Below are 23,151 nucleotides of genomic sequence, written 5' to 3'. Positions count from 1 at the left end.
CAAAAGTAGCCTACCCCAAGCCTGTGATCTCTGGCTACATCTATACTGCAAAAGACCTTCTGGTGGTAGAGAGTCTCAGAGGCCAGATCAACTGACTCAGGCTTGTGGGGCTCGCGCTACAGGGCTAAAAATAACAGCGTAGACTTTCCCACTTTGGCTGGAGCCTGGGTCTCAGACCCTCTCACTGGGTCTCAGAATCCAGGCTCCAGCCCAAGTGGGGACATCTATTTTTAGCTCCGTAGCACAAACCCTGTGAGCCTGAGTCAGTTGACCCGGGCTCTGAGACTTGCTGCCATGTTTTTTTTTTATTTGCAGTGTATATGTATCCTCTACTGAAGATTAAAGTTCTCATCCCCCTGGTGAAGAGCTTGAGCCAGAATATGCCGAAGCTTGTCCTCCTATCTGCTCTCCGTCTCTCTCAGGTGAATTCCTAGTAGGGGAGGACGATGGGCAGCAGGACATTTGCAATTTCTACCTCCGATACTAGTGAGAGAGAAACTGGCCCAGTGTGCTTTATGTATAACTATTAATTCACAATTTTTTTAAACCATAAGTCTGAAATAATCTTAAAACAAGGACACATCTTTAAATTAACTGCTAACTTCATTTTTGATTAATAGTTTTTACCTGCTGTAGACAGGAAAATTTTCCCATAGTTCATAAACTGGCTTTGGTTAGATGTGATTTGATCTAAATTGCTTACACATTTCTTAGCATACATTACAACTGTCCCTTGTTATGGGAGACAGCTTTCATTTTACAATCACATTTATCTATCCCACAGACCGAGCTTTATGTATTTTTTTTTAAATGACTGTGAATTATTTACATAAAAATGCTGAAATATTAAAATAGGCTACAGAAAATGTTATAGTATGTCAACCTTTATTTGACAAAGCACACATTTTTTAGTATAGCAAGTTCTCTTGATTAACTGTATAGAATAACCATTGACTATTTTCAGTAATTAAATGACATTTACCATGTAAACTGAAGGAATATTTTAGGTGGAGCTGGTAGTGTTCTTACAGTTAAGGTTGCCTGACTCTTCACATTAAAAGACCCTGTTTTCAGTGGTTTATAACTTTGCCAAACTTTAATCATCCAGGCTAAATTTTCCATGTTGGGTGTCTGCCTCAGGCTGAGTTTTTGGAAAGTTTTAGCTAAAATAGTTCAGGCATTTCTCAGAATGAGATAAGAGAAAAATACATTGATTTACCTATGTTAAAAAAAAATCTTACAATGGTTCTGTCAAGTAGTGCCTCCTTTCTTTCAATTTTCCAAGGTGGTAGCTGTAGTGTCAGGGGCTTTTTGGTATACTTGTGAAAACTTGTCCGAATTAAAAGCCTCCCAAAAAATCTCAGTTCACACAGGCTTAGTAGAGATTTGTTATTTTGGCAGCTAAGTTCTCTGAAGATTCCATTTTCACTGGATATGCTTGTGATGTTCCCCTGGTGTTATCTGCACCAGTGATCTGCTAGGTTACTCCAATCCTTGACTCTGGGAGCCAGCCTTACCCTGTTCTGCTCTGAGAATCCCCACTCCCGGGTTGTTCACTCACAGCCTCTAGCATGTAAGCTGCTCCCAGCTATGTGAGTGAGCACTTTTAGCCAGCCGCTGCTTGGATTGTGCAACCAAATGACATTAGCCACTATTTCCGGTCCCAGACACAACCCTAGGAACCTCTGTCTTGCAGGGTCCAGTTATGCCTGCTGGATGCTGCAAGCGTATATGAGTTTGTCAATTTAACAAAGAAATTGATGTGTACCAGGCTTGTTATCCCAAGGAGAGTCTCTGTAATGCTTCAAATCAAATGCACTGCTTCAGGTAGAATAAACAAGCAAATTTATTAACTAAAAAAGACAGGTTTTAAGTGAATATAAGTCAAAGCACAACAAGTCAGATTTGGTCAAACAAAATAAAAGCAAAACACATTCTAAGCTGATTTTAACACTTTCAGTGCCCTTACAAACTTAGATGCTTCTCACCACATGCTGGCTGGTTACCCTTCAGCCAGGCTCTTCCCTTTGATCAACGCTTCTATTGCTTGGTGGTGGTGTCTGTAGATGTAGGCGGGAGAGAGGAAGAACATGGCAAATGTCTCTCCCTTTTATCATGTCCTTTCTTCCCTCTTTGCTTTGCCCCCCTTTCAGAGTTAGAAGAGCATTACCTCCTCATAGTCCCAAACTGACCAAAGGAACAGGGGCGGGGGGGGGGAAGGGGTGACTCACTCGAGAGTCCAACAGATCCTTTGTTGCTGCGGAGGCCAGTGTCCTTTGTTCCTGTGAGGCTGGGCTGGGTTTGTCCCATACATGCCCTGATGAGGTGTGAACTGCCCCTCTGCTCCTGGAGAGTTATGCCTGGGCTTGTTTTAAGCCACGAGGACACATTTTCAACCTCAAAACTATATGCATGAAATTATAACCTATAACATTACTATAACAACAATGCTCAGTGCATCATGAGCCTTCTGAAGACACCCGACATAACAAACTTTGTATTGGATACAACACAATCATATTATAAGGATGAACATGGGGGTGCAGGGTGTTCCCCTGAGGCACAGAGTGTCACACCTCCCCCCTTATATTACAGTAGGAGGGTTAGTCACTGACTAGCTCGAAGGCAGTTTGTGTTATACTTCTCTTAGCATCCAGCCATCAAGGCCATGAGGCAGCGTGCCTCAGTTTCCCCTTTCACACACAGCAAACCAGGTTTGTTATGGTTTCTCTGCTGTGATAAGCTTTAATTCTGTTTACATATATTAACTGAAAAGTGGCATTATCATAAGGTTTAACATCGGTGTCAAAATTCTTATCCACCAAACTTAACATTAATACCAAAATTTTTATCACAAATGTGTGTTTACAAGTATCTTTATGATACCACTCCCTTTGTTCAGATAGTTTGGTTTGAGGTTGGTTTGTTCATTACTCATGGTGTTCTTTGACTCTCTCCCATATAATTGGTTATTGACTTTTCTTTTCCTCCAGTATTCTCCCTGTGTGGGCTCTTAATTTAATCATGTTTCTGGAGTTTTGGTGCCTCAGGGTCTGGCAAGATAGGTGTTTAGGGGGATCCTGCATCTCGGCTGGCCTTTGGGGGATCTGTGTCCCGACCCCAGGACTGTACATATGCAAAAAATCCAGTTCCCTTTTTGGGGTTACCCTGTGTTTCCTGCTCCCAGCACTGAGTCCTTCCCTGCCCCCTAGAGGGCTGTGATCTGTGCTATCTGGGTTAAGTGTATTTACCCTTTGACCAGGTGCACCTTTTCCCAGCAGCTTTCCCATACTGCTGTCTGTGTCTCACCAACCTGGGGGAAAACACCTCCCTCTCTGCCTGTTTGATCATTTGCATTCAAATAAACTACCACCTGGCAATTTCCTGGTCTCAACTCCTCTGCTGTCACAGGCGTCGGAGCTGCATCTTGATGTAAAGAGACACACTTGCTTTGCAAAAACGTTTCAGAAATAGCATCCTGAAAAACTGGGACTTGGATTGGGGCACCCTCTATCACCCACTTCTCTGTCACTTAGAAGTCATCTTTGTGATTGCTCCCCTCCAGGAAGTTGGTCACACAGTTCCCTCTCCAAACCTGGGTCATAGGCTGAGTGCCTGGGTGCACAGATGCTGACTGAGCCATTGTATCCTGGGCATCCTCTCCCAAATGACCAGTGAGGAGACATTCCTGTACCCCCACTATTCCTTCCCCAGTTTCCTCTTCTTGGCCCCCCTGTAAGACACATTCTTCTGTGCTCCCTAGGAAGGGGTCTGTCCCTTGTTCATCTGTAAAACTCTGCCAGCTAACAACTGGAACAATTTCCTTGGTCACTGACAACATCTCTCTTGCCCCTGTTCCTGAGAGTATGTTGCCTTCTGTGGGAAAGGAGCTAGTCTCAGCCCCTCCCATACTTGGATGCACACTGCTTCCCTGTGTTACAGAGTCACAGCAATCCTCACCCACCTCAGTGGTTTCTGAGATTCCCTACCCCTTCTCTGGGCTCTCCTCTGGGACACATTTCTCTATGCTCCCTAGAACCGGGTCTGTCTTTGGTTCAGCTGCAACTTGCTGGCAGCTAACAACCTGGACTGTTCTCTCCCTGGCAGGCATTACACCCCCATCCCTTCCTGATGTGGTGTTGCCTCCAGCTGCAGTGCAGGAGTTGGTCTCAACCACCCTCCTACCTGGAAGCATGTGGCTTCCCCTTGCTGCAGAATAATCAAGGAGACTTTCTCCCATTCTCTCAGCAGTTCCTGAGACCTTACCCTTTCCCTCAGGGGTTCCAGCATAACACTCCCTCCTGCTGCAGGCAAATACTTTAACCTGAACTACACGGAAAAAATCATTACCAAGGAGCAGGTCTACTAGGAGATGTTCCATTATCCCCACAGTCAAAACACTTTCCAAACCACATGGATTTTAGCTAGTGGTACGAGGAACCTGCTTTCACTCACCCCCACAATCTCTGCCATTTGGCCAGGCAACATACTGGTCTTTGGGACCACACTCTGCTTAACCAGAGTGAACTGGGCCCCTGTGTCCTTCTACCCCAAGTACTCCCTGCCATTAATTTCGACAACCTTAATATTCTCCCTGTCTGGTTCTGTAGAGGCTAATCTCACAAAATCAATATGATAGGTTTCAATTGCTTTTGGAGGTTTCTGCCTTGAGGAGAGCAGAACTAACATGAGCTATTGGTTGCCTGCTTCCTCCCAGCACGGGGCATTTATTCCTCAGGTGATCAGTGGAATTACACTGATAGCACCTTTTGGGATCTTCCGCTTTGACAGGAGATTTGGGATAGGAGTTACCAGTAGAGGGATGTTTTTGGGTAGGAGAATGTTTAGGCTCCCAACCCCTCTTCTTTCTTCCCAGGGGCAAAATAGGATCATCCCGTCCCACCAGTTTTAAACCCCTCTTTCTCTGGCCTGCCCTCAATAGACATTTGAGTCTGTTCAAAGGCATCAGCTAAAAAAGCCATCTCATCCACAGTCTTTACATTTTTATCCCAGAGACTTTACTTTGGCCTTACCTATGCTCAAGAAATGCTCTTGAGCAACAAGATCAAGCATTCCTTCAAAACTTGCCACCTCTTTACCCCTCACCCATTTCCCCAACAAATCTTTCATTTTGTTTACATATTCCCCATTACTCATCCCAATATCCCTTTTAAGATTCCTAAATTTAATTCTATATGTTTCGGGGGTAATCTGAAAACTTCACAAAACAGTATGTTTAAATTTACAGTAGTCAAAAGCATCTTCAATAGGCATTCCATTGAATCCAGTTTGAGCTTTACCAGTTAATTTTGCAATCAGGCTAGGAACTCTCTTATCATCAGGGATTTCATGTATTACACACAGCCTTTCAAAGGTAGTCAGATATTCAGCAATATCATCCTCCTCACTGTATGCAGGACATAAGTGTTCCCACTTGTGGATTTTTGGAGTGATGGTAGTCCTTGGGGTCGAAGGCCTCTGATTCTACTTCTCTAGCAGGTCCAGCTGGTGTTTTCTCTCCCTATCTCTTTCTTCTCCCTCTCTCTTTCTCTTTCTTCCATAGCCCTTCTGTGTGCAGCCTCCTCTCTGTCTGCCTCCCTGGCTGCCTCAGCCTCCGTAGTTTCCCTGGCCGCAGCTGCTTCTTTGAGCCTCACAGAGCCCTTCTTGACCTGCTGCTCACAAACCGGGAAGAATTAGTAGGGGAAGCAAAAGTGGATGGGAACCTGGGAGGCAGTGACCATGAGATGGTCGAGTTCAGGATCCTGACACAGGGAAGAAAGGAGAGCAGCAGAATACGGACTCTGGACTTCAGAAAAGCAGACTTTGACTCCTTCAGGGAACTGATGGGCAGGATCCCCTGGGAGAATAACATGAGGGGGAAAGGAGTCCAGGAGAGCTGCCTGTATTTTAAAGAATCCTTATTGAGGTTACAGAGACAAACCATCCCGATAGTAAATACGGCAGGCGACCAGCTTGGCTTAACAGTGAAATCCTTGCTGATCTTAAACCCAAAAAAGAAGCTTACAAGAAGTGGAAGATTGGACAAATGACCAGGGAAGAGTATAAAAATATTGCTCGGGCATGCAGGAGTGAAATCAGGAAGGCCAAATCACACTTGGAGTTGCAGCTAGCAAGAGATGTTAAGAGTAACAAGAAGGGTTTCTTCAGGTATGTTAGCAACAAGAAGAAAGTCAAGGAAAGTGTGGGCCCCTTACTGAATGAGGGAGGCAACCTAGTGACAGAGGATGTGGAAAAAGCTAATGTACTCAATGCTTTTTTTGCCTCTGTTTTCTCAAACAAGGTCAGCTCCCAGACTACTGCACTGGGCAGCACAGCATGGGGAGGAGGTGACCAGCCCTCTGTGGAGAAAGAAGTGGTTTGGGACTATTTAGAAAAGCTGGACGAGCACAAGTCCATGGGGCTGGATGCGCTGCATCCAAGAGTGCTAAAGGAGTTGGTGGATGTGATTGCAGAGCCATTGGCCATTATCTTTGAAAACTCATGGCAATCGGGGGAGGTCCCGGACGACTGGAAAAAGGCTAATGTAGTGGCCATCTTTAAAAAAGGGAAGGAGGATCCTGGGAACTACAGGCCAGTCAGCCTCACCTGAGTCCCTGGAAAAATCATGGAGCAGGTCCTCAAGGAATCAATTCTGAAGCACTTAGAGGAGAGGAAAGTGATCAGGAACAGTCAGCATGGATTCACCAGGAGGGTGATGAAACACTGGAATGCGTTACCTAGGGAGGTGGTGGAATCTCCTTCCTTAGAAGTTTTTAAGGTCAGGCTTGACAAAGCCCTGGCTGGGATGATTTAGTTGGGGATTGGTCCTGCTTTGAGCAGGGGGTTGCACTAGATGACCTCCTGAGGTCCCTTCCAACCCTGATATTCTATGATTCTATGATTTCTGCCTGCCCCATTTGAAACTCGTGGACCTTTGCCTTCTCTGCCGCTTCCAGTGTGGCCAGCTCTAGTTTTGAAGCTGCCTCACTGGTCATCATTTTTCTGCATTCTTGTGCTTATTTCCCTCACCCGAAATAAACAAACAGAAAATAACAAAACTGTGACCTCCTCCTGACTGTTCTTAGCCACTGAACTTAAGACTCACTTAAAATCACAAATATCAGTGCTTAAAGCATGTACTCCACTTGACGTAACAAGCTGTACATACACCCTGCTCGCTACGCCACTGTAACTTCCCCTAGTGTTATCTGAACCGATGATCTGCTAGATCACTCCAATCCTTGACTCTGGGAGCCAGCCTTACCCTGCTCTGCTGTGAGAACCCCCACTCCCGGACTGTTCATGCACAGCCTCTAGCATGTAAGCTGCTCCCAGCTACGTGAGTGAGCACTTTTGGCCAGCCACTGCTTAGATTGTGCAACCGAATGACACTAGCCACTATCTCTGGTCCCAGACACAACCCTAGGAACCTCTGTCTTGCAGTTTTCAGTTGTGCCCGCTGGACACTGAAAGCTTATATGAGTTTGTCAATTTAACAAGAAATTGATATGTACCAGGCTTGTTATTCCAAGGGGAGTCTCTGACATGCTTCACACCAAACACACTGCTTCAGGTAGAATAAACAAACAAATTTATTAACTACAAAAGGTAGATTTTAAGTGAATATAAGTCAAAGCATGAGTCAGATTTGGTCAAACGAAATAAAAGCAAAATGTATTGTAAACTGATTTTAACACTTTCAGTGCCCTTACAAACTTAGATGCTTCTCACCACAGGCTGGCTGGTTGCCCTTCAGCCAGGCTATCCCCTTTGATCAGCTCTTCAGTTGCTTGATGGTGGTGTCTGTAGATGTAGGTGGAAAACAGAGAGAGCATGGCCAATGTCTCTCCCTTTTATCATGTTCTTTCTTCCCCCTTGGCTCTGCCCCCCACCCTTCATAGTTAGGTGAGCATTACCTAATCGTAGTCCCAAACTGACCAAGGGAAATGGGGTGACTCACTCGAGAGTCCAACAGATCCTTTGTTGCTGCGGAGGCCAGTGTCTTTTGTTCCTGTGAGGCTGGGCTGGGTTTGTCCCATACATTCCCTGATGAGTTGTGAACTCCCCCTCTGCTCCTGGAGAGTTTTGCCTGGGCTTGGTTTAAGCCATGAGGACACATTTTCAGCCTCATAACTATATACATGAAATTACAACCTATAACATTACTATAACAACAATGCTCAGTGCATCATGAGCCTTCTGAAGACACCCAACATGACAAACTTTGCATTGGATACCACACGATCATATTATAAGGATGAACATGGGGGTGCAGGGTGTTCTCCGAAGGCACAGAGTGTCACAATGCTCTTGTCCCTCACAGCTTCTACTTGCTAACTGGACTGCTTGGGCACCATCCCCCTGGAGTGACTGAGCATGCTCCAGCCCAGAGTTGCAGGAGAAGAGCAGGAGTTTTTGTGTAAATGCTCGTCCTGGCCACTGCAGTCATTGTGGCACGAGACACAAGAACTGAGAACAAGGAAACTGTGTCTCTTGTGCTCTCAGTGCTCCCCCTGCTGGGGCCAGGCAGTGTGGAGGAGAAGGTGGAAACATCCTGACCCTAATGCAGAGGGTTGAGGAGCAGAGGTGGGGGGCAGAGGAGGAGAGAGGTTTGCAGGAGCCAGAGGGTGGATAGGAGTTAAGTGTGAGGAAGGACAGGAACTGGGTGGCAGTGTTTAGAAGCAGAGGTGGGAGGGGAGGGTTCTCTCAGTAACAGTCCCTCCAGGGAACATGGGCCCTCACACTCCAGTTCCACTGACCTTGATACATCATCCCCCATTCTACAAACATTGTAATATAAACATTAAAATACGTAATTGACACGCAGACCCCATCTTGTGTCCCTTCAGCCAGAGGTTACTAGCACATGGTTAAGTTGGGGTCTCGTCTTTACTACAGATTCAACTAGTTACATAGTCTTTGAGATACTTTAATCTCCACAACAGGCAAATATACCAGGAGTGACTTATCTCTGTCTGTCACCTGTCTCCAAGTCTAGCAAATTGTCTCCCTGTGGAGTCTTCTCTCTCCCTGTGAGGTTGGCCTCTGGATGGTGCTCCGTATCTCTGTAGGCTCTCGATATTGTGTAAGCTGGCTCACAAGTGTCTCCTGTTCCTTTGGATTACTTGTTCTTCTTGTGGTAACAGAGTCTCTTTATTCTTGTGATTATCACAGGACTGGCAGGTGTCACACACTTCTATCAAGGAGTAGAGTTCTGTATTTATTCCCAGAAAGTAAATACATTCTTGAGCCCATATGAGACAGCTGTCCATGCCCAGGTGTGAGGCATGTAGTTTTTGTATGACATCCTTATGTAATAAGGCAGGGACAAGAGCCCTCTGTCCTCGAAATATGACTCCATCCTGCACACTCACCTCATCTTTAACTTGAAAATAAGGTTCTACTCCTACCAGTATGTCAATCCATGTTAATGGATTGAATTTCTTGATTCCTTCCCCGCAACTTGCTGATGCTGAGTATATATGTTCTGCTCAGGGTGTTAGCTAACACCAGTAATTGTCCCAGACTATATCTAATCTCTACCTGATGGAGCAGGACACGCATCAGTATGCAGTGCAATCTCTTTGGAGCACTAAAAAGGGGTTTTGCCCTGACTGTCTCTAAGGATTTGTGATCTGATAGCACTATTACTGGGTGGCCATTGCTGTATTAATGGAATCATTCCACTCCAAATACCATAGCCAGAAGCTCTTTCCTCATTTGGGTGTACCCCTTTTCAGTCTCTGGGAGGGTTTTGCTGGCATAAGTGACCAGCTGCTGCTGCAAGAGCTACTCCCAGTCCTTTTTCCAGTGCAGCACTGGACTGTCAGAGGCTCTCCTGATGGGTAGTACTTTAGGACAGGGTTATCTATTATCATTTATTTCAGTATGTCAAATGCTGCTGTTGTGGACTTATCCAGTCCCATTTAACATCCTGCCTTGTGAGATGATGTATGGGTTCCACTGCTGAAGCCAGGTGTGGATAGAACTTAGAACATTTATCATTCCCGTAAGAACATAAGAACGGCCATATTGGATCAGACCAATGGTCCATCTAGCCCAGTTTCCTGTCTTCTGACAGTGGCCAGTGCCAGATGTTTCAGAAGGAGTGAACAGAACTGGGGAATTTATCAAGTGATTCATCCCCTGTCATCAAGTCACAACTTCCTGTTAGTCATAGGCTTAGGGTCACCCAGAGCATGGGGTTGCATCCCTAACCATCTTGGCTAATAGCCATTGATGGTCTTATTCTCCATGAATTTATCTAATTCTTTTTTGAAGCCAATTATATTTTGGGCCTTCACAACATCCCCTGGCAACAAGGTCCACAGGTTGACCATGAGTTGTATGCTTTCTTAAATTTTGTTTTAAAGCTGCTGCCTATTAATTTAATTGGGTGACTCCTAGTTCTTGTGTTATGTGAAGTGGTAAATAACACATCCCTATTCACTCTGTTCACATCGTGCATGATTTTATAGACCTCTATCATATCCCTCCTTACTCTTTTTAAGATGAGTAGTCCCTGTCTTTTAATATCTCCTCATAAGGAAGCTGTTTCATATCCCTAATTATTTTTATTGCCCTTCTCTGTACTTTTTCCAATTCCAATATATCTTTTTTGAGATGGAGAAACCAGAACTGCATGCAGTACTTGAAATGTGGGCATGCCATGGATTTATATAGTGGCATTATGATATTTTCTGTCTTATTATCTATCCATTTCCTAATAGTTACTAACATTCTGTTAGCTTTTTTGACTGTTGCTGCACTTTGAGCAGATTTTTCAGAGAACTATCCACAGTGATTCCTTGATCTCTTTCTTGAGTGGTAACAGCTAATTTAGATTCCATCATTTTGTATGTATAGTTAGGATTATATTTTCCAATATATGCATTACTTTGCATTTATCAACACTGAATTTCATTTGCCATTTTACTGTCCAGTTTGTGAGATCCATTTGTAACTCTTCACAGTTGGCTTTTGGATTTAACTATTTTGAGTAATTTTGTATCATCTGCCAATTTTGCCACCTCACTATTTACCCCCTTTTCCAGATCATTTATGAATAGGTTAAAGAGCACTGGTCCCAGTACAGATTCTTGGGGGACTCTGCTGTTTACCTTCCTCCACTGTGAAAATTTGTTCCTACCCTTTGTTCCTATCCTTTGTTTCCTATCTTTTAACCGTTTACTGACCCATGAGAAGACCTTCCCTCTTACCCCATGACTCCTTATTTTGCTTAAGAGCATTGGTGTAGGACCTTGTTAAAGGCTTTCTGAAAGTCCAAATACACTATATCCACTGTACCACCCGTGTCCACATGTTTGTTGATCCCCGCAAAGTATTCTAATGGATCGGTGAGGCATGATTTCCCTTTATCGTAGCCTTTTTGTCTCTTCCCCAATATCGTGTTCATTTATGTGTCTGATAATTCTGTTCTTTTGTAAAATTTCAACCAATTTGCCTAGTACTGAAGTTAGGTTTACTCACCTCTAATTGCTAGATAACCTCTAGAGCCATTTAAAAAAATCCAGTGTCAGATTAGCTATCCTCCAGTCATCTGGTACAGAGGCTGATTTATGTGATAGGTTACATACCAGAGTTAGTAAGTTGTTCTGCAATTTCATATTTGAGTTCCTTCAGAATTCTTGGTCTTGGTGACTTATGATTGTTTAATTATCAATTTGATCCAAATCTACCAATGTTGACATCTCAGTCTGGGACAGTTTCTCAGATTTGTCACCTAAAAAGAATGGCTCAGATGTGGGAATTTCCCTCACATCCTCTGCAGTGAGGACCAATGCAAAGAATTAATTTTTACTTCTGTGCAGCAGCCTTGTCTTCCTTGAGAACTCCTTTAGCACCTTAATTGTCCAATAGGCCCCCTGATTGTTTGTTTGGCAGGCTTCTGATATACTTAATCCATGAATCTCTGGGGCAGCCCTGCAGGTGGTGCCAGGTAGGGTCAGGCTGTGCGCTAGCTTGTGTGTTGATGTGAGATTGTGACATTTCGCACAATGTCAAACTACTTTGTGCTCAGGATTTGTCACTGGCAGCACATATGGAATGCCTCTAGCTGCTCCAGGTCTGCCTGTAAGAGGGACCAGGTTTGGGTCAATGTTGATAAATGCAAAGTAATGCACATTGGAAAACATTATCCCAACTATAAGTACAAAAGGTAGGATCTAAATTAGCTGTTATCACTCAAGAAAGAGATCTTGGAGTTATTGTCAATAGTTCTCTAAAAACATCTGCTCAATGTGTAGCAGCATGCAAAAAAGCTAACAGAATGTTAGGAACAAATAGGAATGGGATAAATAATAAAACAGAAAATATCACAATTACACTATATAAATCAATAGTACACCTCCACCTTGAATACTTTGTGCAGTTCTTTGACTGCTGTCTGTAATCTGGTGCCTGACCCCGATCTCCTGGTAACTTGACCCTGCCTGCTTGCGTCCTGAAGCCTGACACTCAGTTTGCCCTCTGGCCTTTTTCAGACGCTGACCTCCCGGTAACCTGGTCCTGCCTGCCTCCTGATACCTGAACCTTCGTCTGTCCTCTGCCTGTCGTGGACTCTGACCTCCCAGTACTTGACTTGGCCTGACTCACTTGGTCTGATCACTAAATCTGACAGCCCTCATTCTGATTGTGACACTAACATTGACTTTTTTTTTAAAATCAGTAACCGAGTACCCAAAATAAAAAGATTCGGAGGCAAAGCAGAGTTCATAGGTACAGCACATCTCTGCAAGGAAAAGCCCAGGTTTGATGTCTGCTTGTATTCCTTTCAGGTAATTTAACTGGTACAGGAAATACTTACGTAAAGTAATCAGGAGCAAAGAGCAACCCTGGCTCCTGCCCGCACTGAAGCCAGAGCCAAAGATCCCATTGACTTCTTTGGGCCCAGAGTAGAGTTGCTAAAACCATTTCAAAATATTACATTTTTCACTGAAATTATCAATTTCTGCCCTTCAAGGCTACCACCCGCTCCCTGAAAAAAAAGAAAAAAGAATGAAACGTGGATAAAATTTTCACAATTATTTTTGCAGAATGTTGATCTTTTCTGCAACCAGCTGTAGCATAGAGCAAATGAAAGGCTCATGTGTGCCTTATGGGCACTACTAGGAATGGTAGGTACAGTGTGATAGTCAACTCCACACCAGCAGAAGCTTCAGAAGGGGTTGTGTGCCTCAGGGAGGGGGACACAGCTATTGCTATAACCATAAAGGGACGGAACATGCACTTCTTCCCATTGTTGATCAGATCTGTTGGCCATTGAGGAAGGAGAGTCTTCACTAAAAAGGTAAATTGTGAGCCAGATACTTAATGCAATTAATATTAACAGCAAGGGGGAAGGAACACATTAAAGAATATTTAGGTAAGTTAGATGTATTCAAGTCATCAGGGCCTGATAATATTCATCCTAAGGTACTTAAGAAACTGGCTTCAGCAATCTCTGAACTGTTAACAATTACCTTTGAGAACTCATGGAGGATGGGTGAAGTCCCAGAGGACTGGAGAAGGGCGAACATAGTATCTATCTATAGAAGGGGGAACAAAGAGGATCCAGGGAATTAGAGATCAGTCAGGCTAACCTTTGATACCTGAAAGACACTGGGACAAATATATTTAAACAATCAGTTTGTAAGCACCTAGAGGATAATTGAGTGATGTGTAATAGCCAACATGGATTTGTTAAGAACAAATAATGCTAAACCAACCTCATTTCCTTCTTTGGTAGGGTTACTGGCTTAGTGGATGGGGGGAAGCTGAACATATGATATATCTTGATCTTAGTGAGGCTTTTGACACAGTCCCACATGGCATTCTCAGATGCAAACTAGGAAAGTGTGGTCTCAATGAAATTACTGTCAGGTTGGTGCAAAAGTGGTTGAAAGACTACCCAAAGAATAGTTATCAATGCTTCACTGTCAAACTGGGTGGATGTATCTAGTGGGATCCTGAAGGGTCTGTCCTGGGTCGAGTATTGTTCAATATTTTCATTAATGACTTGGATAATGAAGTAGAGAGCATGCTTATAAAATCTGTGGATGTCACCAAGCTGGAAGGGTTTGCAAGTGCTTTGGAGGACAGGATTAGAATTCAAAATGGCCTTAACAAATTGGAGAATTGGGCTGAAATCAACCAGATGAAATTCAATAAAGACAAATACTACTCTTTGGAAGAAAAAAATCTAATGTACAACTGAAAAAGGGGGAATAACTGGATAGGCAGTGGTACTGCTGAAGAGGATCAGGGTATTATAGTGGATCACAAACTGAATATGAGTCAACAGTGTGTCAGCAGTTTCAAAAAAGGTGCATAAACAGGAGTGATGGATGAATTAACAGGAGTGAAATATGTGAGACATGGGAAGTAATTGTTCTAATCTCCTTGGCACTGGTGAGGCCTCATCTGGAGTACTGTGTCTACTTTTGGGTGCAGCACTTTAAGAAAGATGTGGAGAAACTGGAAAGAGTCCAGAGGAGAGCAACAAAAACAACAAAAGGTTTAGAAAACCTGACCTGTGAGGAAAGGTCAAGAACACTGGACATGTTTACTGCTGAGAAAAGAAAGCAGAGGGGGGACCTGATAAGTTTGTGATGGGTTATATAAGCCTCACACTAAAACTGAAGGCGTTAAAGAGTAACTCTGGAGCCAGATGACCCTGCCCAGCCACACCTGCAGAGCATGCTCCAGATGGAGGTGGAACTTGGAAGGGAAGCCAGACAATTCAAAAAGTAACTGACAAGGCAGGGAGAGCTGCTCAGAGGGGGAGCTGCAAAAGCCTCTCTTGGAAAAGAGAAGCCTACCTGCTGGGTGTAGACAGACTGACGGTGCAGTTGGTACTTTTTTCTATTACCTTTTTGCTACAGGTTTCAGAGTAGCAGCCGTGTTAGTCTGTATTCGCAAAAAGAAAAGGAGTACTTGTGGCACCTTAGAGACTAACAAATTTATTTGAGCATAAGCTTTCGTGAGCTACAGCTCACTTCATTGGATGCATTCAGTGGAAAATACAGTGTGGAGATTTATATACATAGAGAACATGAAACAATGGGTGTTACCATACACACTGTAATGAGAGTGATCACTTAAGGTGAGCTGTTACCAGCAGGAGAGCTGGGGTGGGGTGGAACCTTTTGTAGTGATAATCAAGGTGGGCCATTTCCAGCAGTTGACAAGGACGTCTGAGGAACAGTGGGGGGTGGGGAGGGGGAATAAACAAGGGGAAATAATTTTACTTTGTGTAATGACCCATCCACTCCCAGTCTCTATTCAAGCCTAAATTAATTGTATCCAGTTTGCAAATTAATTCCAATTCAGCAGTCTCTCGTTGGAGTCTGTTTTTGAAGTTTTTTTTGTTGAAGAATTGCAACTTTTAGGTCTGTAATCGAGTGACCAAAGAGATTGAAGTGTTCTCCAACTGGTTTTTGAATGTTATAATTCTTGACGTCTGATTTGTGTCCATTTATTCTTTTACGCAGAGACTGTACAGTTTGACCAATGTACATGGAAGGGGGCATTGCTGGCACATGATGGCATATATCACATTGGTAGATGTGCAGGTGAATGAGCCTCTGATAGTGTGGCTGATGTGATTAGGCCCTATGATGGTGTCCCCATCATAGGGCCTAATCACATCAGCCACACTATCAGAGGTTCGTTCACCTGCACATTTACCAATGTGATATAAAATCTCCCCACTGTAGTTTCCACTGAATGCATCGGATGAAGTGAGCTGTAGCTCACGAAAGCTTATGCTCAAATAAATTTGTTAGTCTGTAAGGTACCACAAGTACTTCTTTTCTTTTTGCTACAGACTGCAAAACTTGGACAATAGAGTACGTGGTAGGAAGTGGCCAAAGTAGGGGCGCTCGTGAGTACTGGACCTTTGATAACCTGATCTGAGCTCCCCTACGAACCCTGCTCCACACTAAGAAGGGACTGGCCCCTAACCACTAGACGATACTGCCAGCATCACACTGTCTTCAGATATGTTAACGGTTGTTATAAAGTAGACAGTGATCAATTATTCTCCATGTCCAGCAAAGTAGTAAGAAGGAAAAGAAGTAATGGGCTTAATCAGCAGCAAGGAAGATCTAGGTTAGATATTAGGAAAAACTTTCTAACTGTAAGGATAGTTAAGCACTGGAATAGGCTTGCAAGGGAGGTTTTGGAATCTGCATCCTTGGAGGTTTTTAGACAAAGGTTAGACAAAGACTTGTCAGGGATGATCTAGGTATACATGATCCTCCTTCACTGTGGGGGGCTGACCTCCTTGAGGTCCCTTGCAGCCCTACATTTCTATGATTCTATACCAGCTCATCCTCCCCTTGTCCGTTTTTGGGTTAGCTAGCACCACTAGCCTTGTACAGCTGTTGCCTAGAAGAGACTTTGATCCCTTGTTTTGGGATGTTGAAGAAGTAGACTCCTTGTCCCTTCTAATTCCCATGTTTATCTCTGCAGCAGCTGGCCACAGTGTAGTCCTATATTAGAAGGGTATTTGTTGAAGAAATTACTGTTCCACTTTGGTTATCCAGGCAGGCAAATAGCTGAGATATTTTATACTGGACACATTAGTATCTGAATTGTATAAAAAGTATGAACAGCTTTAACTTACTTATTGCATTCTGGAAATGGAGGCCTGGAGCAGTCATATGGACTTCAGGGACGTTAATTGTTTGTGTACATGAACGAGCTTATAAATGGTTGTTTTTGCAGTCTTATTTTGCTCATTGAGGATAGCTGTGACAGTGCCAGAGAAAAGGACGAAGAATGAATTATATTTTTCGTACCCACTGTATTAATACTTACAGGGCTTGATAATAATGTGCCTTTAACAAACCATGAACTTCTCTCCTACTGAGCCACTGCATCCTGCCTACGTTCAAAGTAAGCAGGGAACCATTATACTAATCCACTGTACCATCGTATCTCTAGCAAACACATGTAAGTGATTGGTTTGAATATTTATTTTGATGCAAGGTGTGTTGAGTCTTTTATTTGGCAATGCATACAGCTAGGAGATTGACTTTCTCAACTTTCAGAGTAGCAGCCGTGTTAGTCTGTATTCACGAAAAGAAAAGGAGTACTAGTGGCACCTAGAGACTAGCCAATTTATTTGAGCATAAGCTTTCGTGAGCTACAGCTCACTTCATCGGATGAAGTGAGCCACGAAAGCTTATGCTCAAATAAATTGGTTAGTCTCTAAGGTGCCACTAGTAATCCTTTTCTTTTCTCAACTTTGTTACCTCAATTGTGCAAGTTCTGTTCTTGCAGCAACCTCTGCTTTTCAGAAAGGTATAGCAGTAATATTTGGCTTTGTGAAACTAGAACACCCCAGCAACCTCAGAGTGGTTCACCTCTGCGATTAGGATGGTTTTAAAACATGAAAGTGAACTGATTTTTTTTTTGGCTTGTTTTTAATCAGGTGCGATTGTATGCAAGACCTGATGCAATCAGAAGAGGATCTGGGGACTATGCTCTAAATATTACAAGGAGACTCATTGAGTTTTATGAAGACTACTTTAAAGTGCCCTATTCCCTACCAAAATTAGGTAAGACTTTTCCGAAATTACTGTTTGTCCAAGGGAACTCTATTCTAGAGATTAGAAAATAAGGTAGTTTTTACTGGTAGATTTCAATGTGAAAAATTTGGGGGTTAAGTTAGAAGGGACATTGAACAGGAAATTTTAAAATTCTCCTAAAGAGAAGAAGCCAATTTTTTCACCTCTTCCTCATCTTGCCTCTAGGTGCAACTACTAAACAACAATTGAATCTATTAGGCATTGAGACTCTAGAGAACAGAAGCTTTGCTAATCACTTCCTGCTTTCCTGATGCTCAGCATCACTATCATTAGATAGCCCTCCGGTTATATTTATTTAGTCATATGTACATCTTGATTGCTCAGCTGCAGAAGGGGAATAGAATTGAAAATAACAGTGAAAATGGGAAATTTACAACATTTAAAGAAAATATTTATTGATTAGTGTAGTTTCTTAATGATGATTAATATCTGCTTGACAGTATTGCTGCTTATTGAAGAGAATTGTTGTGAGCTTATTTTGCTATTCAAGTGACCTAATTGTAAAAGCTGTCAATTTTTTTCACATTTTCCTTCACTTCCTCTCCCCCCACACCTCTCCCACTCCCTTGAATATTTCACACTATATTATTACACACTCCCTCCTTAAGAGTGCGTTTGATCAGGATCCAGAAAAATATATTGCTCAGCAACAAGAAGAAAGCTTGTGTTTGATCTGAAGTGTTAGAGTTTGAACCACAGGTGTTCATTCCAGGAGCTCAGGGCCTATTTCATTAAAGCACAAGCCTGCTGGGTAGCTTTATTAGTCTTACAACTAATGGTGTAGTAGATAGATAAAGTAATTAGTATTGTTTGAAGTGGGTGTTGCATGTATTTTAAATAAGAATGATGTGACTTTTTTGTCCTTTTTAAATGATGGGTTGCAAGCAGTGCTCTGTTAGAGGCATGGATGCTTATAACCATGGAACTCTCCTCAGACTGCAGGTTGCTGTTTGTATGTACTTTCATACCTGACTTTAATATTGCCCACCCAAGGAATTGTGGCACTAAGGTCTGATACAAATATTGTTGTGGGACATTGCACAACTTCAGCTGGAGTAGTCAGAAACTTCTTCACATGACATGATAATGAATAAATCATGATTGCTTGACATTAGAAGTTCCAGACTCACTGGTGCCAAGTAGTTAAAAGAAAAAAATGGATATCTTTCTTCCCTTTGAAAATTTATAATTAGCAAAGAGACTTAGATTATTATTTTAGGTAGTTTAAAATGGTCATCTGGAAATAGTAGGTAGAGAATGTGTCTTCTTCTGTGCATCTTTAATAATTAAAATATTAGCCTTTCATCTCAGTATGTTTTGCTTGTTGTTGTTGCTACACAGCGGCATATTGTGTTAAAATACTTCAGAGGATTGAATGCCTTCCAGGTTAGTCTATTTATGGGATTACACTATAAAAATACTATAGTGAATTTGTAGTTTTTCTACTATAAATTATATTAAAAATACTAATTCAATTTTAAAATGTAATACTATTAGGTTTGGAGTGTATGAAGACTTAGTTATCATGTAGTTTATAGGATGATTAGTTTATAGGATGAAAAACATAAAAGTATCATACATACCACCTATAATGTACAGTTTGTTTAGTATAAGAATGCTGGGAAAAATGTCAAAAGTGCCTTTGTGACTTACAAAGGTAAGTCTCGTTGGTTTAGATTCCTAAGTCACTTTGGCATTTTTGAAATGTTGCCCACTATGTGTCTTGGTATCTTTGTTTCCAGTTCAGCAAAGTTGTTAAGCAGGTGCTTAACTTTAAACATGTGAATAATGCCATTGAGTTCAAGATGAGAAAGGCTGCTGCCTTTTGAAAATTTGAGGAAGGATGGGAATAAAAAGATGTTAATGGGAGCTCAACAGGAACCCTAGGGCAGGAACCCCTAGCATGTCTTCACTAGCAATGTTAAAGTGCTACTGTGGCACTTTAAAAAAAACACCTCCATGAGGGGAGTAACTACCAGCGCTGTTTATACTGGCGCTTTACAGCACTGAAACTTGAAGTGCTCAGTGGTGTGTTTTTTCACACCCTGAGCGAGAATGTTGCACCGCTGTAAAGTACCAGTGTAGACATGTGGTGGAAGAACCAAAATATAAGAGCAGTTATGTAATGGGACCAGCTATGGGGAAAACCCCCGAGAATTTTTCAGAGATCCAACTGAGAGGAGATGCCAGGGAAAAGTCTGCATTAGATTTGTCTGTGGAAGGAGTGAAAGGTAGGTGTATTAGGGAGAATGTGGTAGTAAGAGAAAACTGTTTTGCTATCAAAAGTGAGGAAGAAGTTTATCTCAGAGACTAGTTTACTTCACTCAGTAAACTATTATTGCCTCCACGACAAATGCTTATAGACTCCAGTTAGAACTTATTGAAAAGTGTCGATTACTTTATATGGGAGTTTTTATTTTTAAAGAAATGTACTGCAAAAAATTTTTTTCAAATGAAAGTCCAAAACAATTTTTTTTTAGATGTTTTCGGTGGAAAAATCAGTTTTTGCAAAATTGGCAAATTGAAAATATTTACTGACTAAAAATGCGATAATCAAAAAAATGTTTGGTGAAAAGTTTCAATTTTTGGTTTCAGGTTTTTTTTCAGTGACACTTGTGGTAGAAATTTGAAGTTTTCCGTAAAAATAATTATTTTGGCTGAAACCAATTTGTTGTTTAAAACATTTTGATAATATTTTGACTAACTTTAGCTACAGCTTAACTTGTTTTCAGTGTAATATGATACAAAATTACTTACTGGAAGACTAGTTATTATATTGTTGTCAAGTGTCTGGTATGTTTCCTTTCATTCTCCTGTGCTATTGGTGTGTGTGTGTGTGTGTGTGTGTGTTCAACTTTTGTGTTGTTTTTCACATTTCATAGTCTCATCACTTTTATGGAAGTGATGATGTAAGTCTTGTGCTTGATGCTGTCTTGTGCTATGAGCTTCTGTATGCTTTATTGCTGTCTTTTGTGTGTTATCATCAGACTGCCCTATTAACAGCCTGTAGCCCTTGGTCAGGCACTGTCATTGTCTGCTTCTTTTCCCATTTTGACCATACGTATGATGTGTGTCTGGGGCCTGTGGACTCCTGTTTTGTGTTGGCATTTTTGAAAGATCTGCATAGATTCATAGATTCCAAGGCCAGAAAGGAGCACTGTGGTAATCTTGTCTGACCTCCAGTATAACACAGGCCATCGAACTTCCCCAAAATTATACCTAGAACAGATCTTTTTTTTTTTTTTAAATCCTATCTTGATTTAAAAATCACCAGTGATGGAGAATCCACAACGACCCTTGGTAAATTGTTCCAAAGATTAATTGCCCTTGCTGTTAATAATGTACATTCTATTTCCCATCTGAATCTGTCTAGCTTCAACTTCCAGCCATTGGATTGTGTTACACCTTTCTCTGTTAGATTGACGATTGGTTCAGCTTCTGTGCCGGTTAGGCCCATTGTCATGGGCTTTGATTTGTGCATTCCAAACTGGCTCCAGTTATCTGAGCTTGCCTCAGAGTGGGATAAGTTTCTTCATATGGACCAGTGTGGTTTGCAACTGTGGTTGTGTGATATGTTTTTGACTGTGCTTTTAACTGCTGCCTGTACACAAGGACAATTGTTTGCAAACACTATTTGTCGAGTGTCTTTTGTGGACTGCTCCAGCTGTTCTGTGGCCTTTGGCACTATTAGCAGATAGATAGTAATGACTTGGGATGTTGGCTTCATCTGGACAAAAATCAATGATTAAAACAAAACAACCCAGATTTTTTAATTTAAATTATGGGTTTATTTTTTAAAACTAAACCTATTTAAAATTAAATTTGAAATTTGCCAATCTATATTAAGGCCTCAACTTATTATAATTTATTCAAATAATTTAAATTAAATACAAGAATAATGTTAAGAAGTATATGTTTGTTACAAAGCTATAAAGAAAGTCAAACCACTGAACTACAGGGAAGTTACTGGCTTTGTCCCTGGAATCAGAGTTTGTTGCAGTGCTGAACCAGCTTTTGACAGCAGTTGCTACTTCTGCAGATGCACAGAGAACATTTTTTTCATTTCACTTTATTCAACTAGTCCTCTGTGGGGACTTTTGCACCAAAGAATTAAATTCTGCACACAATATTTTAAAATTCTTCAAAATTTGGCATATTTTATTTGTCAAAGTAACACAATATAATCATTCCAGTTTCAGTTATCTTGGTAATTTATTTCAAAATACCTATCAGCAAGTATGGCTGTAATAATACAGACAAAAATAAAAGATTCAGGAAATGTTTTTTTGGCAAGTAGATTCCTTATCAGGAAAATTAATACAGTTTAAAAATTAAACTACAATACAGAATGTATTTCCTGCACCCCTCGGAAGCAGTGCAAAGGCCTCGGGGAGAGGGAAAGACCCTGGGAGTGAACCTGGAGGGCCTTTGGTGGGAGAATCATAGAATATCAGGGTGGGAAGGGACCTCAGGAGGTCATCTAGTCCAACCCCCTGCTCAAAGCAGGACCAGTCCCCAATTTCCCCCATCCCTAAGTGGCCCCCTCAAGGATTGAACTCACAGCCCTGGGTTTAGCAGGCCAATGCTCAAACCACTGAGCTATTCCTCCCCCAATAAGCATGGAGCACTTATTTTTTGCAGGGGAAGGGATTGTTAGGGAGTTGGGGAATCTCCCCTGGGCAGACCCTGAGTGACCTCTAGCCTCTCCCATTCAGTCAGACACATGTGTCCCTGCACCTGGACTCAAATCGCAAGTAAAATTTTAATCATATAGTAAATAGAAAATGGTGCATGATGCATTTCTTAACATAAAAATAGAAACATTAAGAATTTGAATAAATATAAGAACATAAGACCAAACGTCCATCTAGCCCAGTATCCTGTCTTCCAACAGTAGCCAATGTCAGGTGCCCTAGAGGGAATGAACAGAACAAGTAATCATCAAGTGATCTATCCCCTGTCACCCCATTCCCAGCTTCTGACACCATCCCTGTCCATCTTGGCTAATAGCCATTGATGGACCTATCCTCCATGAACTTAACTAGTTCTTTTTTGAACCCTGTTACAGTCTTGGCCTTCACAAAATCTTCTGGCAAGGAGTTCCACAGATTGATTGTGCATTGTGTTAAAAAAATACTTCCTTTTGTTTGTTTTAAACCTGCCGTCTATTAATTTCATTTGGTGATCCCTAGTTCTTGTGTTATGGAATGGAGTAAATAACACTTCCTTATTTACTTCCACCACTCCAGTGATGATTTTACAGACCTCAATCATATCCCCCCTTAGCTGTCTCTTTTCTAAGCTGAAAAGTCCCAGTTTTATTAATCTCTCCTCATGTAGCTGTTCCATATCCCTAATAATTTTTGTTGCCCTTTTCTGAATCTTTTCCAATTCCAATATATCTTTTTTGAGATGGGGCGACCACATCTACATGCAGTATTCAAGATGTGGGCGTACCATGGATTTATATAGTGGCAATATGATATTTTCTGTCTTGTTATCTATCCTATTCTTCATGATTTCCAACATTCTATTTGCTTTTTTGACTGCTGCTGCA

At 41.9% G+C, this 23,151-nt stretch overlaps 1 protein-coding gene across 2 annotated transcripts in view; it reads left to right on the top strand.

The window, feature by feature from the left end:
• Positions 1-23,151, top strand: part of TRHDE (thyrotropin releasing hormone degrading enzyme) — a 338,154-nt gene that overhangs the window by 51,329 nt on the left and 263,674 nt on the right. For both annotated transcript variants that reach the window (XM_073327757.1, XM_073327756.1), the window contains exon 3: positions 17,438-17,564. In XM_073327757.1, coding sequence (XP_073183858.1) covers positions 17,438-17,564 — 127 coding nt within the window. The remainder of the gene's footprint in view (positions 1-17,437; positions 17,565-23,151) is intronic.

Source organism: Lepidochelys kempii, chromosome 1 (genome assembly GCF_965140265.1).
Source record: "Lepidochelys kempii isolate rLepKem1 chromosome 1, rLepKem1.hap2, whole genome shotgun sequence".
Lineage (NCBI taxonomy): Eukaryota > Metazoa > Chordata > Testudines > Cheloniidae > Lepidochelys > Lepidochelys kempii.
This window is presented reverse-complemented; position numbering and strand designations above follow the sequence as displayed.